The sequence below is a fragment of the Protomyctophum bolini genome, assembly GCF_963924005.1.
Source record: "Protomyctophum bolini genome assembly, chromosome: 8".
Taxonomy (NCBI): Eukaryota; Metazoa; Chordata; class Actinopteri; order Myctophiformes; family Myctophidae; genus Protomyctophum; species Protomyctophum bolini.
The window spans coordinates 13,114,650-13,137,149 of NC_137869.1; the positions used below are offsets into that span (position 1 = coordinate 13,114,650).

The window sequence follows — 22,500 nt, forward strand, 5'->3', positions numbered from 1 at the left end:
AAGTGTTTTTTGTTTTTTTTTAAGCTGCACAAACACACAGAGAGAGAGAGAGAGAGAAACAGAGAGAGAGAGACAGAGAGGGGGAGGAGGAAATGAGAAGGGTGCCTCCATGTGTAAATGGTACTAATTGGCACCGTGGCTGTTCTCTTAGATGGCAAGACCCTCCATTAGACTGGCAACACATGGCAGAGGGCAACTCCCATGTAGCAATGGTGTCACTGCTCTGTGCCAGCAGACACAAAGGGGGTGTATGATTTCCCAAACAGTGGCCCGGGACCGATTTGTGGGTCACGGATGAATTTGTACGGGTCATGAGTCGAGTAAAAAAATTAATCCCATTTCTTTTTTTCCTACATTAAAAAAATGTATGAAAAAAGTATTAAAACATTTGTTTTTAAAAAGGATACATTTAAATGTTGTTATTGTGACACTAGGCAGCAAAGTGTAGCTAACCTTTGCCAGCCGATCCAGTGATTTATCACAGCTTGTTGAGCAGCCCCCAGACCACCATTGTAATGATCTGCTATCATTAGCATTAGCTCACGCCAGAAACGTTTACATGTCGGGAGAGATGCGAGATAAAATCACAGAACTTTGGATGGATGGCGATTACCATGGACAGCGCTCGTATTTCCAGAGTTATAAGACGTTGAAAATCCTACTTTTAACAGAAGTTTATGGGGCCATGTGCAACGATCCTGGTGCTGGACGTGACGGAGGCGTTGCTTAGCAACCGGACCAATGTTAAAAGCAGATTTACGAATAAGGGGGGTACGAATATGTTCGTACCTAGCAGATATCATCCCATAGCTGGGGGGTACGAACATATTCGCAGTTCGCAGAGAAATAATTAAAACAAACAAATTAAGAAATTCCATGAATACAAATAATAATTAAGAAGTTGTGAAAATAGCTGATCTACAAGCCCAACGTGGCACAACGTATTGTGAGCTTGTAGATCTGCTATTTTCACTAGTTTGGGTCCCTTGCAATCATCTAATTAGCCCTAGTTAGAGACGAGGAGAAGAGACCGTTGAGAGTGAGGAGACAAGGGAGCCGGGATCCGAAGGAAACAAGAAGAGAAAGAAGGATGAGATGTTGAGGCAGTCCTACACTTTAGTCCAGCTGATACTGTTTCTTCTTCTATAAATAATGGCTGGGTTTCTCAAAGAGATTTTGGGTCGCACATAGCTTGAACAGGAGTGCAGCGCATGTGCACATGCCCTCTAGAAGCCTGTGTGCTGCCTATTTGGCTGCATGGCAGCCAATCAGACACTATGTCCTTTTTTGGGAAACACCGTCAAACAGGACAACATAGAAATAGACCTAGACTAGAGCACACAAGGCCTCCTGCATGAATGAATTTAGAAGCAAACACGTTTTTCTAAAGCCTTTTAGAACACACACCTGTCGACCTGTAGCTCATATTTCGATGAGGGCTTAAGTCTCCTTATTTGACCACGTCTATCGGGACATCTGCGCTGCGTAAAATATGCCTTCTCCTTCTCCAACTGTGTTTACTCCTCATTCATCTGCCAGACTGCCACATTGTTTTGCTTCATTTCCTTTGATGCGGATTGCATTCACACCTGCAGTGAATGAAAAGTCAGGTGCACTAGAATGCGATTATTTGATCCGCATTAGAGTTCGAATGAGCCTTCACAGTTAAATTCACACCTGCTAAACGAAGCGCACTTTCCGACAATACGCAGCAGGATTCGTTGTGAATGCATTCTCAACAAGGCAGTCATGGTGACAAATGGTGACTGTCTCCATCTAATTTAAATATAAAAACAATATAAAAAAAATATTAAACAAACATGTTTAGGCCTACTTCAGCATCAAAGAAATTAAATTGCCATATATATATATATGGCATATGTGTGTATACAATGTATAGGTAGGCCAACGAGGCCTACCAGGCCGCACTTAATTTCAGCGCCTTATAAGGAAAGTTGTGTGGCACATCTATGCACGGAATATCTATCTCACAGTGAAAGGGACGTGTTGTGGAAGACTGCCCCTAAGAACCACACGCCCACTCGCTACGCATGTTCCCTTTGGGAAACTCAGCTAATGGCTAAACATAGTCCTTCAGTCTTGGATACAGTTTTAGTGGAGATTTGTCTTAGCCTCGCGTATAGCAATACTATCCGTGAATATTAGTCACGTCCATCTGAGTGTTAGATTATTTTCTGCAATGTCCCGCCCCATACTTGCATACTGGGCCCTGGTTGGTTTAGCCTGGTTCCAGATGAATCTGGTTGGCTCGTCACCATTTCAGCCGTGAAGTCCTCCCACAATTGAGAGGGGCCAGACTTCATCTGCCTGGGGCAATATGCATCGCAAAGGCAGATGAAGTCTGGCCCTACTTGGTTGTGATCGGATACAGTTTTCTGTGAAATCCGACCAGAACTCTAAATTATGTGGATTAGGTCTCAGAATACACATTACAGAATAGCAATTCAAACTAGATAAAGTGCCCCTCGGGGCACATGTCTCCACCAGGCAGGTCAGGTTGTGGCCTCCTGGTTGTCAAAAGTCAGCCTCCTAGTGGCGCTATAACAGGCTGTTCTGAAAGATTTGGTTCATCGTTGGCATCCAGGGAGTGTGTGTGCAAAATTTGGCATTGACCGGGTTAACGGTGCCGGAGATTAGCTGTATACGGACGGGCAGTGCAAAACATACGCTCTCCAATTAATTGGAAAACTTTTCAAAAACCCATGTGTGTGAGTCACTAGGATACTAATTTGAAGGCTTGCAGTCAAAAAGATGACTAAGGAGGTGAGCACAATGAGACACACGCTATAGGCACTAATGCTTCAATAATGCCTTGGCAAAACAGCTTGGTGCCCCCTGTGGAGAAGACCTGCTTGCATAACCATGTGATCACATGAATCACAGGGAAAAAAGACATTAAAGCAGACGATGAGTCTTTCTTGAGGCTAATATTAAACTTTCAAAGAGTGGCACAGGAGTAAAGTGTCTTCCCAGACACTGCATGCCCAGTGTAGGGTTCGAATCTATACGAGTATTGCAAACACATTTAGCCGTGTTCGCTTAAAGGGCCACTTCTGCAACCCCCCCCTTTTGCAAACAGATCTTGATTTTAATGATGTTTGGGAGAGAAGAAACACTTTCCTGGGGTTGTACTTAGTGTGTAATACGTGCCAGTGATGTCATGGACACTGGTCTCACTTCCTTCCTGGACTACATGTTGTCTCAGTAAAGGCTCATACATAGTCTGGATTTTCTGTGGTTAGGTGACCACCAAACTACAACATGACGTCACAAGCTGCGGTGAAGAGCAAACCACCGCCACCGCTCCAGCCCTTCTCTCTGTTTTTACTCACCACCGCTCAACGTTATTTTGCGGTGGTCGCAGTGGTCAGCTCACCTTCGCGTGGTCAGCTCATATTCGACACATGTGTTCCACACCCCCGCAGGGAGTGCAGTGCCTAGTATCGAGTCGGTCGGACCCACGGTTCTCCAGAACCACCATAAAATGCTCTGCCCAGGCTCTGCCAGTGGGCCTAATCAGCCTAAATCCTCTCACCTGTGCAATTATCAGCCTCTGCCTCAGCCAATTGATTGCCATGGCAACCCCACACCTGACAAGGTACAGGTCTAGTCATTAAAATAAGATCTGGTTGCAAAAGGGTTGAAGTTGTCCTTTAGTGTAGTAAACGAAGCAGGGAGGATGATCAACTGTATGTCACTGTGTGTACTCCCCCGAACTGGGGGGAATGTTGAACAGGAGGAGGTGTCCTCCTGGTGGGGACTCCTCACTGGTAGGTGAGCCAATAGAGCAGAAATTACTGGCCCACTAAATTAGGAGAATTATATATTTTTAAATAATTAAATGACAATGAAATTGGACCACATTCTCCGAGATTATTTCCGAACTCACCGAAACTGTTTGATGAAAAGAGTGGAAGCCAAACACTGATGAAGGCCCAAGGAGCCGAAACATGTCGGCTCGAAAAAAAGGAAAACAACTATTTTGTGAGTCTGCACCTGTCATTACTACTACTGTCAGTTGAGCACGCTTAGCCTGGGACTTCGGTGGAAGGCGAAGCCACACCATGCCACACATGACAGGAGAATATAGAAGACACGGGGGTGCGTATGTGCCTATATCTGAACGCACCCAGGGGGTGAGAGAAATACAAGGAGCGTACCTAGGGGCATGGCAGGGCCGTGACAGTACGCTTTAAGTACAAGTACAATTTAATCACCTTTTTGCTTTCTCAGTCATCTGTGTGTGTGTTAAACTGGTTGTAATATCAATTAATTGTTTCAATGGTACTGTAAGTGTCTCAGGATGTATTTTTTGGAGACACTGGAGTAGCAAAAAAGAATCACAGAATATACTGTGATTCACAGTATAAAAGACCAAAGGCTCGACTGGTTATCTAAACCTGAAGCATGACCCGCTGCAATGGTCCAAGCAGGACTTAAACTGTGGTTCACAAGGTGAAGTAGTATTAGAGGGTGAAAGAGAATCAGTGGGAAGGGATATTTAGGTCACATTCTCACCTAATACTTCGGTAGACTCGATGCGAATGGGCAGAGAAGTTGGGATTCTTGCATATTTAATTTGCTGCGGTTTGCCTTCACACTGCGCTGTCGTCCGCAGCAATTGGAAACGCAGGAGGGACCTTTATCAATGTGTTCAATTCATAAAAGCCTACACAGTGAAATCTATGGTGTTAAAATTATATTCAGTTCAGTTCAGTTCAGTTCAGTTTATTTTCTGAAGGAGGACATACATTCATACATTGCACTGCAATGTATTGCATTGTTTCCAACATTTTTCATTTTCATTTTTTCATTTTTATTTGATTTTTATATGTTTTTTATAGTGTCCATAGGTCCTGTCCGTTCCGAAAATGGGTTTGTAACGTTCGGTAAAATACCAGGCAGGACGAGTGATTACAGTTCTCAGTTGTCAGGTTTATTTCAAAGCCGTTCACAGGAGTGTGGATGAACGTGTGTGGCTTGTTGGTGGTTTCGGTGTATGTGTGTGACGCGCATGCTCAGTCCTGAGCATGCGTGTTGCATAGCTGCACTGGTGTGTGTGTGTGTGTGTGTGTTGTATTACAGTGCCATCTCATGGCCACACCATAGGTGTAATGTATGCAGTCTAGAATGGTTCACATCTATACATTACAGGGTTAGGGAGAAGCCATAGGCTTGTCGGGCCCTACCCCTGGAGTCCATTTGTGCACGTGTAGCAGACCGTGCCTGCTTACACAGTGCATACATACATTCATGCTGTCCTTATGTATGTACATTTATCTACACACATTCATATATACATATGTATGTACATATATACATACACACATATATATACTAATAACAACTGTAAATAATAATAATGACAGTAGCAACAATAACAACAATAATAATAATGGTATAATATATATATAACACACATGCAGCATATAATAATATATTATATATACATAATATGTGGTGTGGTTTACCAATAGTGGTCTACCAATAATGTAATAACTTATATATAATACTAATAACTTATATATTTCATAATGTATGGTATACTATAGTAATAAGAATATATAATTATATAGTACAGTACGTCATAGTTCCCCTTTTGTAATGCCATTAGTGCTCTTCGCTTCTGTATTTATCGAAGATAGTTTTTTGTTTTGAATTGGTTTATGTTTCCACAGTGCTTTAGTTCATCCTCCAGCTCATTCCACAGTGTGACTCCGTAAGAGGAGATGCTCCTTGTTTTTAAGTTTGTGCGCATCACAGGTTTCTTGAAGTTCAGTGGTCCTCTAAGGTTGTATCCCCCTTTCTTATCTAGAAATTTATATCTAGAAAAGTTTGAAATTCAACTCCCGGGGGAAATTGAGTTATTAGCATAATATGTGACCATACCCAATACCCATAACATCCTATACATTCTTTCAGTAGCATGTGACATGATTCTGAATCCATTCCAAGCATTAGTTTTGCACAAAAAACACTCCTTGGGAGGAAAACGGCCATCATCACAAACGTGATGAGGTCAGCACATTTGGTCAAGTGGATATGGCCTAATTTAGCCCAAGGAGTGTTTTTTGACTCCCCCTAGTTTCATATGTCACATGCTACTAAAAGAATGATGAAATTTTGACTTTTTGGCCTTATATAGGTATGGTCACATATTATGCTAATAACTCAATTTCCCACAGGAGTTGAATTTCAAACTTTTAGTACATGTTATTAGACAAATTTAGAAACACATTGGTGAAGAAATTTCTTGGTAACGATTTAGTTCCCAAATTTTCATAGATTTCTCTTACTATAAAGCTTTCTGGTGTGAAGGTCTCCTTAGTCACCAGAGTATCTGGGTAAGGCCAGATACCCTAGCTAGTACAAGCTCTCGGGGAGAAGTTTGAGGATGTGGGAAGGGCTCTGTAGTTGCCAGAGTATGTGGGCTGTAAAGGCCAGATATACCATGGCTAGTACATGGTAAACTCTCAGGGAGAGGTTTGAGGAGTCATCGTTGCACCTGCTCTTAACTCAGAGATTCACTTGCCTTTTATATCGTTGGCTAAGGTTCTTGTGTCATCCCGTTTGTGTCACGCCCAAAAATATAAGTCTATGATGTCAGACTTAAATATATCTATATCTGTGATTGTCACACAGTCTAATGTTGCGTTCACACGGGCAAACGCAAAGACGCACTCTACCATTCATTGTCAATGGAAGCCAGCGACATGGCAATGCAAAGACACAATGATTCATGTACAGTAGGTGCTCCAAATGATACTCCCATTCCTCTTTGTGTTAACGCATCGTTTCTCTTCTCTTCTCTTCTCCAGCCATGTCATGTCATGGTTGTGCTAGTGTTGCTGCTGCTGATCTGTCCTGTGCACTATAATTATCTCAGGGATGGTGTCAGGGTGTGACGTTCTGTCACGCTGCCTGACTCAAACATGCTATACCTGACTCACTGTAATATTAATGTGCGTGCGTGTGCCTGCCTACGTGCATGCTTGTGTGTTTGTGCGCGTATAACGTATATGTGTGTGTGCATGCATATTTGGGGATGCATTTGTGTTTGTGTGAACCCAATGTGCCACTATTGTATGTCTGTCAGTGCTAGTGCCAGCCGATACTATAACAACTTCTGTCCATTTGGCAGCTTATACTGTACCTGTTAGGACTGTCTGCTCATTACTGTAACATGAAGACACCAGTATGGCAAACAAGCACGCACATGTGACATGTGCATGCACGCACACACACGCGCACGCACACACGCGGTTATAGTCACAGTTACAGATGTATGCAATCTAGAATACATGCACATGTAGGGTACACACACACATGCACACACCCAGTATCCATGTGGTTATCCATCTGTTCTTAGATTGATTGATGAGCATGGACACGGCAGGCGTGAACGTGTCCCCCTGAGCGGTTACCGTGGTGACGGAGGACCCCACCCTAGGTCACTGGCTCCAGCCCAGCTGCTTCCCCCTGATCAATATCTAATGTCTAATATCGTCATGTCGGGTGGAAAACCCTTCCTTTTTTATAATTTTAGAAATAGTGAAAATAGGTACAAACATACTGTAAAACTCACATGTCACATCGCGGTGTGCAGTAAACTCGTAGATCTTCTATTTTCACACAAAAGTTGAAATATGGAGAATGAGGTTTCACCAACAATATCAAGAACAGCAGTAATGAGTCTGACTCATTACTGCCAGTAGTAGTTTGAGTGTTTGAAACAGCAGCATAGAGAGAAAGATGAAAGCTGTGTGTGTGTGTGTGTGTGTGTGTGTGTGTGTGTGTGTGTGTGTGTGTGTGTGTGTGTGTGTGTGTGTGTGTGTGTGTGTGTGTGTGTGTGTGTGTGTGTGTGTGTGTGTGTGTGTGTGTGTGTGTGTGTGTGTGTGTGTGTGTGTGTGTGTGTTAATTTTTATTTTCTTGTCTTGTCGTTAAGACCCATCCCTTACGGGATTATAAGACACCAACATTTACACATAAATAAACAATATCACGTTCACTTCCCACACAGAAGTTACACCAAGTATTTGATCAAAACAAAAACAGAAATAAGCATTATCATAAAAATAAAATAAAATACATCACATATAAGTTTTCTTTGTCCGTATGTCCCAAGCTTTCTCTATATATTCTGCTAATGCAAATATCTTTTGTTAGAAAATCCATCTCAGTCGCTCTGCATCACTTAACCACATCAGATCTATATTTTTACTGTCTGTCTGTTAAATAACTTTTGATGTAGGTCATGATACAGTACACAACGGGCAATAGAAAAGAAAATGGAACTCATTCTCATAATGGGGCACAAACATACTTTTCACTAGCATAACAGCTTTTTATCGTAACAAATGTTCTCAGCTTAGAAAATGGAACTCATTCTCAATATAATTTATATCACAATAGGTGCAAATACGTTCTTCTTCTGTAACTCCTCTATACCTCCCAGTCTCAAGGTGCAAGGGCAAGATCCCAGAACGGAGTTGGGCACATAGGGATCTTTGTCTTTTGGATAATGGGGCACAAACATACTTTTCACTAGCATAACAGCTTTTTATCGTAACAAATGTTCTCAGCTTTGGTTTGTACATTATGTCCTGTGACCATTTGTTCTGAAATAAACTATAAAGTGTGTCTTTAACCATGGAGATGTTTACAACCCTGTTATTTAGAAAACTGTGTGTGTGTGTGTGTGTGTGTGTGTGTGTGTGTGTGTGTGTGTGTGTGTGTGTGTGTGTGTGTGTGTGTGTGTGTGTGTGTGTGTGTGTGTGTGTGTGTGTGTGTGTGTGTGTGTGTGTGTGTGTGTGTGTGTGTGTGTGTGGTGTGGTGTGGTGTGGTGTGTGTGCGGTTGAGAGAGAGAGAGAACTCGTGCATGCGATGGAGTTGGAAAGGCTTTTTAAGTGCCTCATTTGTTTAACAATCTTCTGTTCCAGTAAACGGTGTTGGGTACACACAGTAATACATGAACACATGAATATGCATAATAAGCATATTCACGGGAAGGTGAAAAGGGGACAGTGCAGGTGGTTATAGTGACATTCAATACTGCGACGACCTTAACAAAGTAGAAGTTGTATTTTATCTGTGTTTTGGGGAAACAAATTGTATAATAATGGTGTCACTGAAATGCTCTTAACTAGAGATGATTTTAAAAGAGCGCCTAAACCAGGGGTGCCCAAAAGGTAGATTGCGATCTACCAGTAGATCACATAGGCTGTGCAAGTAGACCACATGACATGCTCCTAAAATATATAATATCATTTAAAAAAATGGCATCTGCCACTTGATTGATTGTCATAAAAAGGACCTGTCAGCTCAAACCCACAAAGCAATACTTTGTTTTCAAGAGCGTTGCAGACAAACATTACAAACTACAAAGTTATAATATATTAAAAAAACCTACCAATTCCATTTTGCCCTTCTATTTCCCATTCTAAGTTTGTTTGTCTTATATCTAATGCCTCAGGTAACTGTTTAAAAATATTTTCAGCAATGGGATAATATTTTTTGGGGTGGGTAGATCTTGTTGAGTTGCAGTTAACCCATTTTGGGCGGGAACCCCTTTTGGTGTTAGCATTATGTTATGCTTTAGCTATTGAAAAATCTGATCTACAAGCTCATAGCGCGCCACCGAATGGCGCGCTACGAGCTTGTAGGTCTGCTATTTTTGAAAGATCGAAGAACCACTGACATAGAAACATAGCTTTTTCTGAAAACTGTCAGGATGTAGAAGACATTTTTAGAATTTGATCTCAGGTAAGTAGTTCTCGAGTCAAAAAAGTGTGGGCATCCCCTGGCCTAAACCATTGACAAAACAAGACGGGTTGGGGCGTGCACGTGGGCGCATATAGTCAGCACCAATTTGGAACCTCTTTTGGTGTTTTAAACATTATGTTATACTTTAGCTATTGAAAAATAGCAGATCCACAAGCTCGTAGCGTGGCACTCAGTGCAGAGCTTGTAGATCTGCATTTTTTTTTTTATCAGGAACGTTTTTAACTCATATCTTTGCTTCTGGTGGGACCCTGGAACAACATATTTACAGATGGGGGTCGACAGCCACATACAGATAATTCTTGACGTGAAAAATCTGCGCAACACTGACATAGAAACATTAGAATGCCGTTCATGTCTAAATGGGTTAATGAAGTTTAATTAATTAATTAATGTTGATGAAGTGGCATGGAGATGTAGGAACAGTTGTGTAATGAGGTGGAGGAGTAGGAATAGATGTGTACATGGAACGAGGTGAGGTGGAAGCAAGGTAGGAGTGATGGGAGAGAGACAGACTGAGACAGTGATAAATGGTTTATATCTCAACGACAAGAGTGTCTTTGTTAAACTGCAGTGCAGAAAGTATTTTAGGGGAAAATAATGGCATTAGTCACTGAATAGGGTGAACAAACCCTGTGACCCATGAAAAGCCCATTTCATGTCATCTTGTTTCCACTTTGCTTCAATTCTTATGTGAAAACGTCTCAGATAAAACCGGAGGAGGAGAGCTTGCTCGGCGGTGCCTCTCGTGGCTCAAGACACCTTAAGACGGCGCCCCTCTGATGGTGAAACAGAGTGCGCCTTTTTCAATCGGACTGGTTTTCCAATCATGCTGTGACATTATGTGGCCAAAGCTGTGACTAGATAATAGTTGTGTTGACGGTGGTATAGTAATTGTGCATAGCGTTCAGAGTGAAATTATCTTTGTAGAGAGAGAGAGAGATAGTGACACACCAGGTGGCAGGTGCCTGCATTGGCTGCCTCCTCCCTGTGATGTTATCATGTTGACCACAGAGGTATAAAGACCTGTTATTCATCAATCAGTGGAATAGACTGAACAAGTCCTGTACAAGTTTTTTGAGGCAAAAAGATGGTGACAGTATTCCAAGGTGTTTGTGTTGAAGTAGTATCTTATGCTAATAAGATAACGTGTGGATCTAACCTGAATCCTATTGTATTCAGAGGACGTGAAAATCAAATGTAACACTGAAGGGCTTTTAATGTGCTGCTGCTGCTTTTGTTTAGTGCAAATGAAAGTTAAAGGGGCTGCTTTTTTGTGTTTCATATAATTCATGCTGGCATGATTACACAGACAGACAGACAGACAGACAGACAGACAGATCTACACTTTACAGAGTAGGTCAAGACCACACTGTAAGCACTTGATGATAGTGGCAAGGAAAAAATCTTCTTTTAATATCAAACAGAACACTGCTCTAAGGTGGCTGACATCTACAGTACCTTGACTAGTTAGGGAGGGAGGGGCAGAGGGAGAGGGAGATATGAAGATAGTTTTTTCCCCTCTACTGTACCTTTATTTACCCAGGAGTGCTGTACAGCAAACGATAACTATAAAAATCACACCCGTGTTAAGTGAGTGGTGCAAGTCTGTGTGGGGGTCCCCGGGGGGTCACTGGAAGTTCCAGACCCACAAGACCACGGCCACGTCTGAAATGGTAGAGAAATGAGAGATTAACCATGTGGGGGTCTACGGGGGTCCCCGGAACATCCAGACCCCCAGGAACACGCCCAGGGGGCTGGGCCGATTCCGGCGAGCCGCCCCACGTCCGAAACGGTTGAAAAATGACAGAGTTAACGTGTGGGGGTCCCTCTACTGTACCCTCTACTGTACTGTCACTGTACTGTACTGTACTGGCACACCCGAAATCATCATATATACAGTTAATATGTGCGTGTGTGTTTGTGTGTGTTTTATGTTGCGCACAGGTGGTTAAAAACAACCATGCTAGCTATTTTCGTGCTCATACCCAGGCAGGCAGGCACCCAGCCACACACATACAGTACTGTAGCTCCGTAAGGGAGTGGTTGCACCACTCAAAAACAGTCCGCACCATAGTTCATTGAAGTCTGGTTAATCTTGACTCACTCTTGTATTTATATCCGTTGTCGTCAAGGGTCCTCAATTGAAATCGGTTTCCTCTCAAAATGGTGCGCAGTGTTTTTTAATCATTCAACACATTGTACTACTGGAAATAGAAGTAGCCAGTAGTTGAAACAATCAACTGCTACGGAACTGGCACTGACAACATTAACATTTTAGAGATAGCTGTTTTTTCTGCCCAACGGCAGAGGTATTGTTTCTAAAGAACAGAGGGTTATTTTCTGAAGGTCTCGGCATTGGAGCTTCAAAGCAGGTCAAAGAAGTTATCTATATTTCTCATCCTCATGGCATTTAGCACTAAATCCTGTGACCCATAAATGACAGTGAGGCATCTATATATTGTAGTAAGTACTGTATATGTACCAGGTCCTGACCTTCAGCTCTTCGGGAGGCGGATTGGTCAAATCACCAGAGACTACCTCACTGGTGTCATCATCTGGTGGGGTGGCATTTGTGGATGCTCCCACTAAATTGGCCACTAATTGACATCATAGGAATCTCAAAGCAGGTCAAAGAAGTTATCTATATTTCTCATCCTCATGGCATTTAGCACTAAATCCTGTGACCCATAAATGACAGTGAGGCATCTATATATTGTAGTAAGTACTGTATATGTACCAGGTCCTGACCTTCAGCTCTTCGGGAGGCGGATTGGTCAAATCACCAGAGACTACCTCACTGGTGTCATCATCTGGTGGGGTGGCATTTGTGGATGCTCCCACTAAATTGGCCACTAATTGACATCATAGGAATCTCATTCCAGTATAGATGGCTGTGCAAACACACACACACACACACACACACACACACACAACCCACCCCCCCACTCTCTCCAATGGAACGCTAATAAATAATTTGCTTAGGTTAATTATTCACCAAAGAGCAAACATTTTATTTGGCAAAAAAAAAGTGTTAACTATGATTGCGTTTTTCTTTTAAAACCTTTTCTGTCTTTGCGGGTCCATTTGGATGAGTTGTTCTTTGCAATTTTAGCATGTAACACACTTAGCAGAGTGATACATATACATGTAATGTTAATTTCAAGGTATGTTCTCTAGCCAATATCTTCATTGTCCTCTGCTTCTTCAGTGTGTGTGTGCGTGCGTGCGTGCACATTTGGACAGAAAGAGAAGGAGAAAAAGAGACCACAGAGTGATAGAGAGAGAACGAGGCAGAGAGATACATAGAGAAATAGAGAGAAAGATGCAGAGAGAGGGAGGAGGACACTGTGGGTGGAGAAGCTTATTTCAACTAAACCAACCAGAGAGAAGAACAGTGTGGGAGTGCTTCAGTACCTCACTTGGTCAGGACAATCACTGTTTAGACGCACGCACGCACGCACGCACGCACGCGCGCGCACACACACACACACACACACACACACACACACACACACACTCCTCTGCATTGCAGCATTGTCAAATAAATCAACATTTTCTGTACACAGAACAATTAGACGGACAACTTGGAACAGCATCAGAACTTACTGAAGTTCCATGAATCACCACTATCAAAGAGGGAGTGCCCTTCATTGTCAATGGGGTTATTAAAACAAACATTGTACTAAAAACATTAAACCTGTATATAGGAGGGGCTAGTGCCCCTCAAAAATAAGTAATAATGTATCCATTTCTAGCTTTAGATTTGTTAAACTTTTTATTTTGAAAATGCAGAACTGAACGGAATTAGAACACATTGCAGTTGATGAAAGCTTCCATTATCATTATCATTACAAATTGTCACACAATACTATCTCGGCAAACATAAATTAGGCGTCCCACTTAAAGATAAGATAAAAGTACATATTAGTTAACCATGTTCTAAATGCTATGGACAATGTGGGCTCATATCATATTGAATGTGCTCCGTGACAATGACACGGGGCATAAGTCAATGTTATCGCTATCATGGTGTGATGCTTGTCATGATGACAGATACAACACACGTCAGGGACCTGTCATTACAGGTTATGTCACTGTGCCACAGTTATCAAACCTGACAACTCTGACAAGGGGACAAGCTGAGCTCACTGTGGTGGCTGTTTCGGCTGAGAGATAGAGACAGACAGAAAGAGGTGTTGACGGTCATGTGAAAGAGACTGTACAGCTCCTGTGGTGATATTACGATATGATAACTTGACATCGCTCCTGGTGATTAAAGATTGACTTGTCTAATAGACGCCTTAACAGACGACGTCACACTGATAAGCACCAGTATGTGCTCGCAGGCTACGTACAGCACATGAGCCCAATCACTCATAAGGCATGGAAGAGTGATCACTGCACTTGCGTGTAAAAATGCACATCTGAAAAACACATTTTCAGATTCTATTTCTTTCCCAATGTGGATGAAGAATGCTTATGATTTATATTGTGATCTCTTGCCCGTGAAATATATAATCCTTGATTCCTTGTTTTTTGTTGTGTGTAAACAATATTAGCAGTTCAAAGCAGTTGTCCTCAAAACCACACCTAGAGACTCTGTCATCCGACCAGAGGGAGCGCTCTATGATCACGGTACCAGACCTCTTGCTCACAACAGTCGCATCCGCGACGCGATGTGATCTTGTATATCAGCTGTTCTCAGCACGCAATGTTGTTGCACAATGCAGTATATATGTCTCGCTAGGGTGGGCCTCACTAGCCAACACACATTGGTCACATGGGACAGTCACCAGGTTCAATGTTTGTAAACTAATAATTGGTCTATACTATGGTTGTAGCTTTGGATGACTATTTGTGGTGCTGGTGCTTTAGATCACTATTGTCTGTGTGTGGAATGGAGTGAGGTGGTCCTTATTGAATTGAGAGAGCAAACTTTCGGTACAAACCTCTTAACTCCTTGTACTGTAATACATCATCACAAGTTCTAAAAGATGTGTCATACATGTGTAGATCATGTTAAATGATTGTATCTGTGGGTTAGAGAGAGAGAGAGAGAGAGAGAGAGAGAGAGAGAGAGAGGGGAGGGTGGAGGGGGGCATGCCAGGATGTCCACTGGCAGATGAGCAGACCATTTTTAGACTCCATCCCCTGGTCTCCATAACAACTAAAACACAACAGAGACACACTAATGATTTGGAGAAAGAGGGAGAGATGGAGATGACTAAAATAAGTGTGAACAAGAAATGAGAGAAAAGCTAAAGATGAGGGGAAGGAAAAGTGAGGAGGGAGAGGCGCTGCATAAAGAGAGAGAGGTGTGATGCTATATGAGGCCCTCGGATGGGACATCTGTACATGACTGTGAGCTATCTTTTCTCTTCATTAAACCAGTCCCACATGTCCTTGCACTAGGGATGTGACAAATTCTCCTCACAATCCTGGTGGAAGGTAGGGTAAGGTACATTTATTTATAAAGCGCCTTTCAACACAAATGTTACAAGGGGCTGTACAATAAATAAAATTAAGTAAAACAAGAGCATCACATAGATCAACAATAAAAATAAAAACAAAAATACAATGAGTTAAAGTAAGGCAGTAAAATACATATAAATACACAGTACTATATAATACATTACAAAACAAAATGCTTACGAAACAAAGGGTTTTTTTTCTCCAGATTTTTAAAGGCATCGACAAACTGCCCTCCTTAATGAAACTCTTAGTTCATTCCATAAGGTAGGGGCTACGAACGCAAAAGCTTTATCGCCTTTTGTCCTTAGTTTTAGGTACATTGAGAAGGCCTTTACCTGAAGACCTACAGTAAGTATTCTCACATTAACCTTGGCGGACAGTAATTCAGTTAAGGAGACAGCCCATGGAGAGCTTTAAAAGTGATTAACACATTTTTAAAAACAATTATGCAGTCGATTGGAACCAATGTAAATCGGCAAGCACTGGAGTTATACGAGACCTTCTAAAAGTATTCGTTAAAAGTCTGGCAGCCGCGTTCTGCACCAGCTGGAGGTGGTGTATTGAGGAGCGACTAAGTAAGTAGAGTATATTAATTAAGCTGGGAGGAATCTCGAGGGGTTAATAGTGACTTAATTTTGGCAATGTTTCTTAGTTGAAAGAATCAGGTTTGAACCACTTTTTTTAAATATGTGGTTCATTTGATGGTCAAATAAAAATCAGTGTGCTGATGAAGGACCCATGGCCTGCTTTATTTCATCATATGCCTTCAGGAGCTATGATAAGGATTTAATTGAAGAAAAATGTCAGAGGAGTGAGAGGACATGTGATTAAAACCGATTGATTAAAACACCAAGTGGAAGCATGTATAAAGAGAATAAAATAGGACCGAGAATTGAACCTTGGGACAAGTGCAGAGGTGGAGAAGGCAAACCACTGTAGTGCAGTCCCCCGTAGTCCTACCCATTGTTCTACTGATCAGAATGGTGTGATCTGTCGTGTCAAAGGCTATACTTGAGTCCAGCAGCAGCAGAACCGAACACTCCCCAGAGTCTGCATGCATCAAGATGTAATTTGAGACCCTGAGGAGTGCCGCTTCAGTGCTGTGCTTTGGACGAAAGCCAGATTGAAACTGAAATGAGTTGCATGCATGCCCCCTTCTCTACTATTTTGTCAAACTAAATTTATTGCAATAATATTATATGTATTTGGCGGTGTGGCTCTGCTTCACAAAATGGTCAAGAAAATATTGTGCAAAGAATTTGCAGACGTGATCAAGCAAACTTGTCTATTGAAGTATACGGTACAGTACATATTACTACATACTGTAGCATATATGAACAACAAGTAACCACCATATTGTACATCAATTATACAAGGATAGAGCAGTGCTAGAGGGTGAAATAGATTCTAAAAAGGTGAGTTTTCAGTTTGCTGTGTAAAATGGGGAGAGTGTCTGAAGTCCTGACTGATGGGGAATGTAATTCCATAGCTTATCCCTTCTTTGTTTTCACCTCATCACTCCATCTTCATCTTTCACTCTGGAGGCATCCTGCTCAAAGGAGATAAATGTGCGTTCAGAGAAACTGTGAGAGATGGCAGGCAGAGTGTGAGAGAAGAGCCGGTCCAGGGAGAATGGGAGAAATTCAGGGTAGAGGTGTGTTGCAAATCACAATGAAGGGAGCTGGGAGGACAGCAGGAGAAGATGGAAGGGCTAATTAACGGAACTAGAGAGAGAGAGAGAACGAGGGTGGTCGTCAGTATGGCCACAAAGGTGTGTTGAAGTTTGAAAAGTAGAAAAACAGACAAAAAAAGTGTTTATGGATGTAGGTTAACACTGCCACACACACAAAAGTGTATGTGACAAGAACATGTGTACCTCTGACAGAGAGAAGAGTGGTTGTGCGGATGTATACAGTATACTCGTGAGTCGTGACGTGCACGTCTCAGCATCTGTTTGTTGAGTGTCTCCTGTCTGAGAGCGTCCCACAGTGGCCTTCATGGAGCCGCTGTCTTTGTTCGGTGTGTAAAGATCAGTGTGTATAGAGCAGTTGTCTCTGCCATCCTCCCACCATGCAGTGGAAACAGCCAGGAGCCCCAAAACGCACACTGCTTATTTTCTCCCTTTGTCCTCAGTGCTATTATACCCCTCCTTATCTCAGTAAGCATATCGCATGCAGCCTTGTGTGTGTGTGTGTGTGTGTGTGTGTGTGTGTGTGTGTGTACCTGTGCATGTTAGTTTGAGGTATTTATTTTTTTACCAAAATAACAGAATCACATGCTTGGACACATCAGTGTGTTCATATATGAATCCCTAAGAAAGACAATAACAGTGTGTGTGTGTGTGTGTGTGTGTGTGTGCGTGTGCGTGTGCGTGCATTCAGGATCCTGGCCACAGCAGGGGCACACATGAACATCCCTGTAGACCTAAGGACTCTCAGGGCGGTGCGAGTTCTGCGGCCCTTAAAACTAGTCTCAGGAATCCCCAGTGAGTACTACAAATGAATAACATGTCTACATGTATGTGCGTGGGTGATGGCTCGTTTAAGCTGTCACACCTGGCCTAAATCCAAATTAATTGGACTCTGAGCTGGGTGTGACTGCACAGTGCACACCTGCTGTGAATCACACAGGATAAATCAGTCATCCTGTTGTGAATCATGCACACAGGACAAAATAGTCATCCACTTAGAGACAGCAATTCCCTCTGCTCTGGCTTGTAACATCTTGCCCTCTTTCTACAATAAATGTGTTTGATTGTGTCCCTGTTCGGGCACCAGTGTAGAAAGACGGCGACCAGGGACGCAGTCAAGTACTGTAGATGTTCAAGCACATTGTAGACTAGAGAGAGGCTACTTTACAAGCCGGAGCAGATGGAATTGCTGTCATGACAGAGGCTCTCTCTGAGTGTGTGTTTGGGCTTGACTTGCCCTGTGTGCATCGATGCACACACAACAGGTATGAGTCCTTAAGGTTCGACCTCCCGTTAGTTTGTCCGGATTAAGGTTGGGGAGGGTTATGTTTAGGTTAGAGTTAGAGATAGGGTTAGTAATGGTCTATCTAACGGGAGGTCGAACCAATGACATGTTACCATAAGAATTGTGTGCGATATTGTCGGGTGTCTCTATCGTTTAAGACAGTCAGTCACTCATATTTGATACAGTCTGTTTCTAGCTAAAATTTAACTAATTCAGCAGCAGTAACTTTAGCGTTTTCTCAGTTGATTCTTCATATCCAACTGATGATTTGTTTATTTTCTTATGAGGTGACCTAAGTACAAATAAATAAATACACAAACCTGTGGACACCCTCTAGCTATATTGACGTCAGACTTCAGTGCTCTAGTAACAAACTTGTCAGTGGAATATTGCCAATGCTGACACATCCACATCCAGACTGTTTTGACTCCCAATATTTAAGAGTCAGTGCTGATGGGAGATTTTGTTGGAGTAGTTTGGTCATTCTCAAACTTTATTTATTTATTTATTTCAAGGACCCCCATAATCCATGTTGAGAACCAGTGGAGTAGTTGATGGCCAAGTGCGCAATCGTCGAGTTAAAGGAACACTTTTACATTTACAGTGTTAGTGACGAGGGCCAGACTTCTCAGAAACTCTTCTGTTGTGATGTTCCCAAGGTCTGCAGATTGTCCTCAAGTCCATCATGAAGGCCATGGTCCCTCTGCTGCAGATCGGCCTGCTCCTGTTCTTCGCCATCCTCATGTTCGCCATCATTGGTCTGGAATTCTACAGCGGCAAGCTTCACCACAGCTGCACACCCACGCCTGGCATCCTGGGTATAAGTTCACCTCTACACTGTAAAATCATCAGTGTTCATTTAACTCTCGTATGGGTACAAGAGGACAACTAAGGGTTGTTGTTAGTCCCTATAAGATAAGCTAAGATCAAATAAGACCATTATTGATCCTGTGAAGACAATTCAGTCGTCAAAGGCAGTAGGTTACAACAGTTCAGTTATAGTTTAGTTTGGTGTAGGGCAAGAAAAAAAGGGATATTTATTTACTCACACCACCCATAAAACCTTGGAAAATACTATAAAAGAATGGAAAAGGCGGGGATGAAGAGCTACAATGTGAAGCGGAGTGGAGTTCCTTCTGCCCAGTCCATCCAGAATTGAGTATTTCCATGGCCATGTTATAAGCTTGGCTTTTGACGCAGAGCGTGGGCAGCCAACCTTCCTTCAATATTTCAAGCAGATTGTTTGAGAAGCAAGGAAAGGAAGGAAGCCAAGAAGAAATAATCATGACATCACACACACACACACACACGCACACACACACACACACACACACACACACACACACACACACACAGAAGGATTATTATAATACTCAACCAGACCACTGACTGGATGTCCATATGTCCAGTTCAGTCAGACAACTCAAGAAGGATGTAATATATGTATATTTATTGAATATAGATGAGCAATGCAGTATAAGGTACCCGGAGTGGAGGTGGGTGAGCAGCAGGTTTGTATACAGCAGCACGCTGATACAGCAGCAGCAAGCAAGCAAGCAGGCAGAGGAATGCAAACCTCCGGTTAAAGTAGCCGGTATGAAGATGGAGTGAGTGTGTGATTGGCTGAGTGAATCATGTGAATGAGAGCTTGATGCTGAGGCGGCCCAATTAACGGCCGGCAGCAACTGCACTGAGGTTCCCTGACTGAACTTGCTCTGCGCATGTCTACGACAGGCACAAATGCTCATTTGGCCTAACCGTAACCACACACACACACACACACACACACACACACAGAATTGTTTACTTTGAAGAAAGGATGTCAAATGATTATGATTATTATGCTTTTTTATTCCAGCAAAGTCAATAATACAGTATGCTCGATCATAGACAGGCAATACACTCATACACACATAAAAGCTAGCTAGCAAGACAGGAGGCTTGGATTGTTGCTATTGTTGTCATTTGTATGTTCTGCACACAAATAATAAGCTTGTATGCTCACTTGCACACGCACGCACGCACACACAACCAGGCACACCAACAGAATTCAAAACCAGCTTCCTCCTATGTAATTAAAGCCAGTAATGCAGCACACTACAATGGCTCATTGTACAGTACATTCACAGTAACCGCCGAGCCATTGCCAACACAGATAGATGGACTGAAGGGAAAGTATTTCTCCGTTAGTAGAAGTGATGACAATGACGTCAGCTGTGTACTCAGCTGTGTACCCAAAAATATAGATATAATATAGAAATACAGAAAATATAGAGCAAAAATAAATGCAATATATTTAGTTTTTACTTTCTTCCATTTCGCATTGTGAGCTTGTAGAATCCGCTATTTTGAGCGCACGACACCGGACCTCAACTAAGTATGAATCCAGCTTCACGTTGCCCCACACATGCTGTCTGTTCATCAGTGCTTCTTTCTTTCCATCCATGAATCACCCTGACCGCTCAGAAAACGAGACAGTGGACTCGTCTGAGTCGGAGTTCCCGTGTGGCGTACGTCAATGTCCGGCTAAGTACATATGTAGCGGCACCTGGATCGGCCCTAATGACGGCATCACCCAGTTTGACAACATCTTGTTTGCCCTGCTCACTGTCTTCCAGTGTATCACCATGGAGGGATGGACCACTGTCCTCTACAATGTAAGATTCACACGCACGCACGCACGCATACACACATACACACACCGTGTGAACATCTATAAATCAGACCTTACATTACTATAATCTCCTTCACAGTAAGCTGTCAAGTAGCCAAGAGACATCCTTAAGTTAGAACTTCACATTCTCATCAGTGTGACTCACAATCTCTCTCACTGGTTCTCTGCAAATAGATGATGTGTAACAGTGTTGCATTAGTATACGGGCCCCAACATTACCCTGGCTTAATGACCTTTTTAGGATTCATTGGTGTCCCACCCACTGATGTGTGCAGATTTGGATGCTTCAAATCGCTTGTCATGAAAAAGGTTGAGCACCACTGACATAGAAAGACAAAACCAGCTAACTACATTGGACCCTCAAACTGTCTGCTAAAGCAGCTAACTCCACCCCCTCTCCCCCTCTCATGCAAGTATCTGAGACACGTTGTCAACGCAATAAGCCCCAGCAACGACAGCCAGGCTGTTATCAGCCAAAATTATGAACATATCCGACGGTGTAAATCTGAAAGTCACATGTCCAAACCATGTTTTGTGTTTGACCATTATGTGTTTGACCATATCATACCCATATGGAGATCCCTGTCATCAGGGCAAATCGGCATTCTTAGGCAAACGGCTTAATGCCCATACTCGGCTGAATCGGCTCTCATATCTCCCAAATATGCCCACGCCTATTTCACCCACGCGATAACCTGGAGAGGGAGACAGAGAGCCTATTTCACTATGCTGGTAGTGGGTACCAAAACCTTAACTCACTGCTTGATGTTTTGCTTTGCGGTGTGTTGTCAGCACAATAACCGGCAAGCTGATCACTTTTTTTTGTACTTCATCATAATTATAATATTATTGCAGTGGTCTTTTTTTCAGTGTTCTTGCATTTCTCCTACAGGCCAACGATGCTTTGGGCTCCACCTGGAACTGGCTCTACTTCATCCCTCTCATAATCATCGGCTCCTTCTTTGTCCTTAACCTGGTTCTGGGAGTTCTGTCTGGGTATGTTCATAAACCACACTGTAAAATCCTGAGAGTGACTCTGGTTCACATTTGTACACTCTGAATTACAAATGGATACAATGTCAGCAGACCATCTGTTGACAGACCAAAAAAGTGTTGTTGTACAGTATATTGCAGAACTACAACTGGAACATTTCCATTTAGAAGAAGTTTTCTTTGATCACTAAAACAAATTGACAGGCAGTGAGATGGCATGCTGGCTGGCATAATGTGCTGGCTGGCTTAGTGGGGTTCCATATCCATGTTAAATTTACAACTCCGGTAAAAGTTTCACTTTCACTAATTTGAAGGTAGACATATTTAGATGGCTCAAGGCGGAGTCTCTGACATAGTTCACCCGGCGGCCATCTTGCTGAGGGGCTACAGTACAATATGTTCTATGGCAGCTCAAACAAAAATAGTCATAACTCGCTCAAATCTTGACAGAACGAACACGCATCTATCGCCAGATGGCCCTGTGCTTAGAAGCGCCAAAAAATGCCTGACACTATCTTAATTTACTTCATTTTCGTCAAAAACAACTCCTAGCTCAATCATCCCGCAGAACACGTGTCACAA

General features: G+C 42.6%; 1 protein-coding gene across 1 annotated transcript in view; it reads left to right on the forward strand.

The window, feature by feature from the left end:
• Positions 1 to 22,500, forward strand: part of cacna1ea (calcium channel, voltage-dependent, R type, alpha 1E subunit a) — a gene marked incomplete at its 5' end in the record, with an annotated part of 120,331 nt that overhangs the window by 46,910 nt on the left and 50,921 nt on the right. The window contains 4 exons of the mRNA XM_080770209.1: positions 17,658 to 17,761; positions 18,911 to 19,069; positions 20,718 to 20,908; positions 21,818 to 21,921. Coding sequence (XP_080626335.1) covers positions 17,658 to 17,761; positions 18,911 to 19,069; positions 20,718 to 20,908; positions 21,818 to 21,921 — 558 coding nt within the window. The remainder of the gene's footprint in view (positions 1 to 17,657; positions 17,762 to 18,910; positions 19,070 to 20,717; positions 20,909 to 21,817; positions 21,922 to 22,500) is intronic.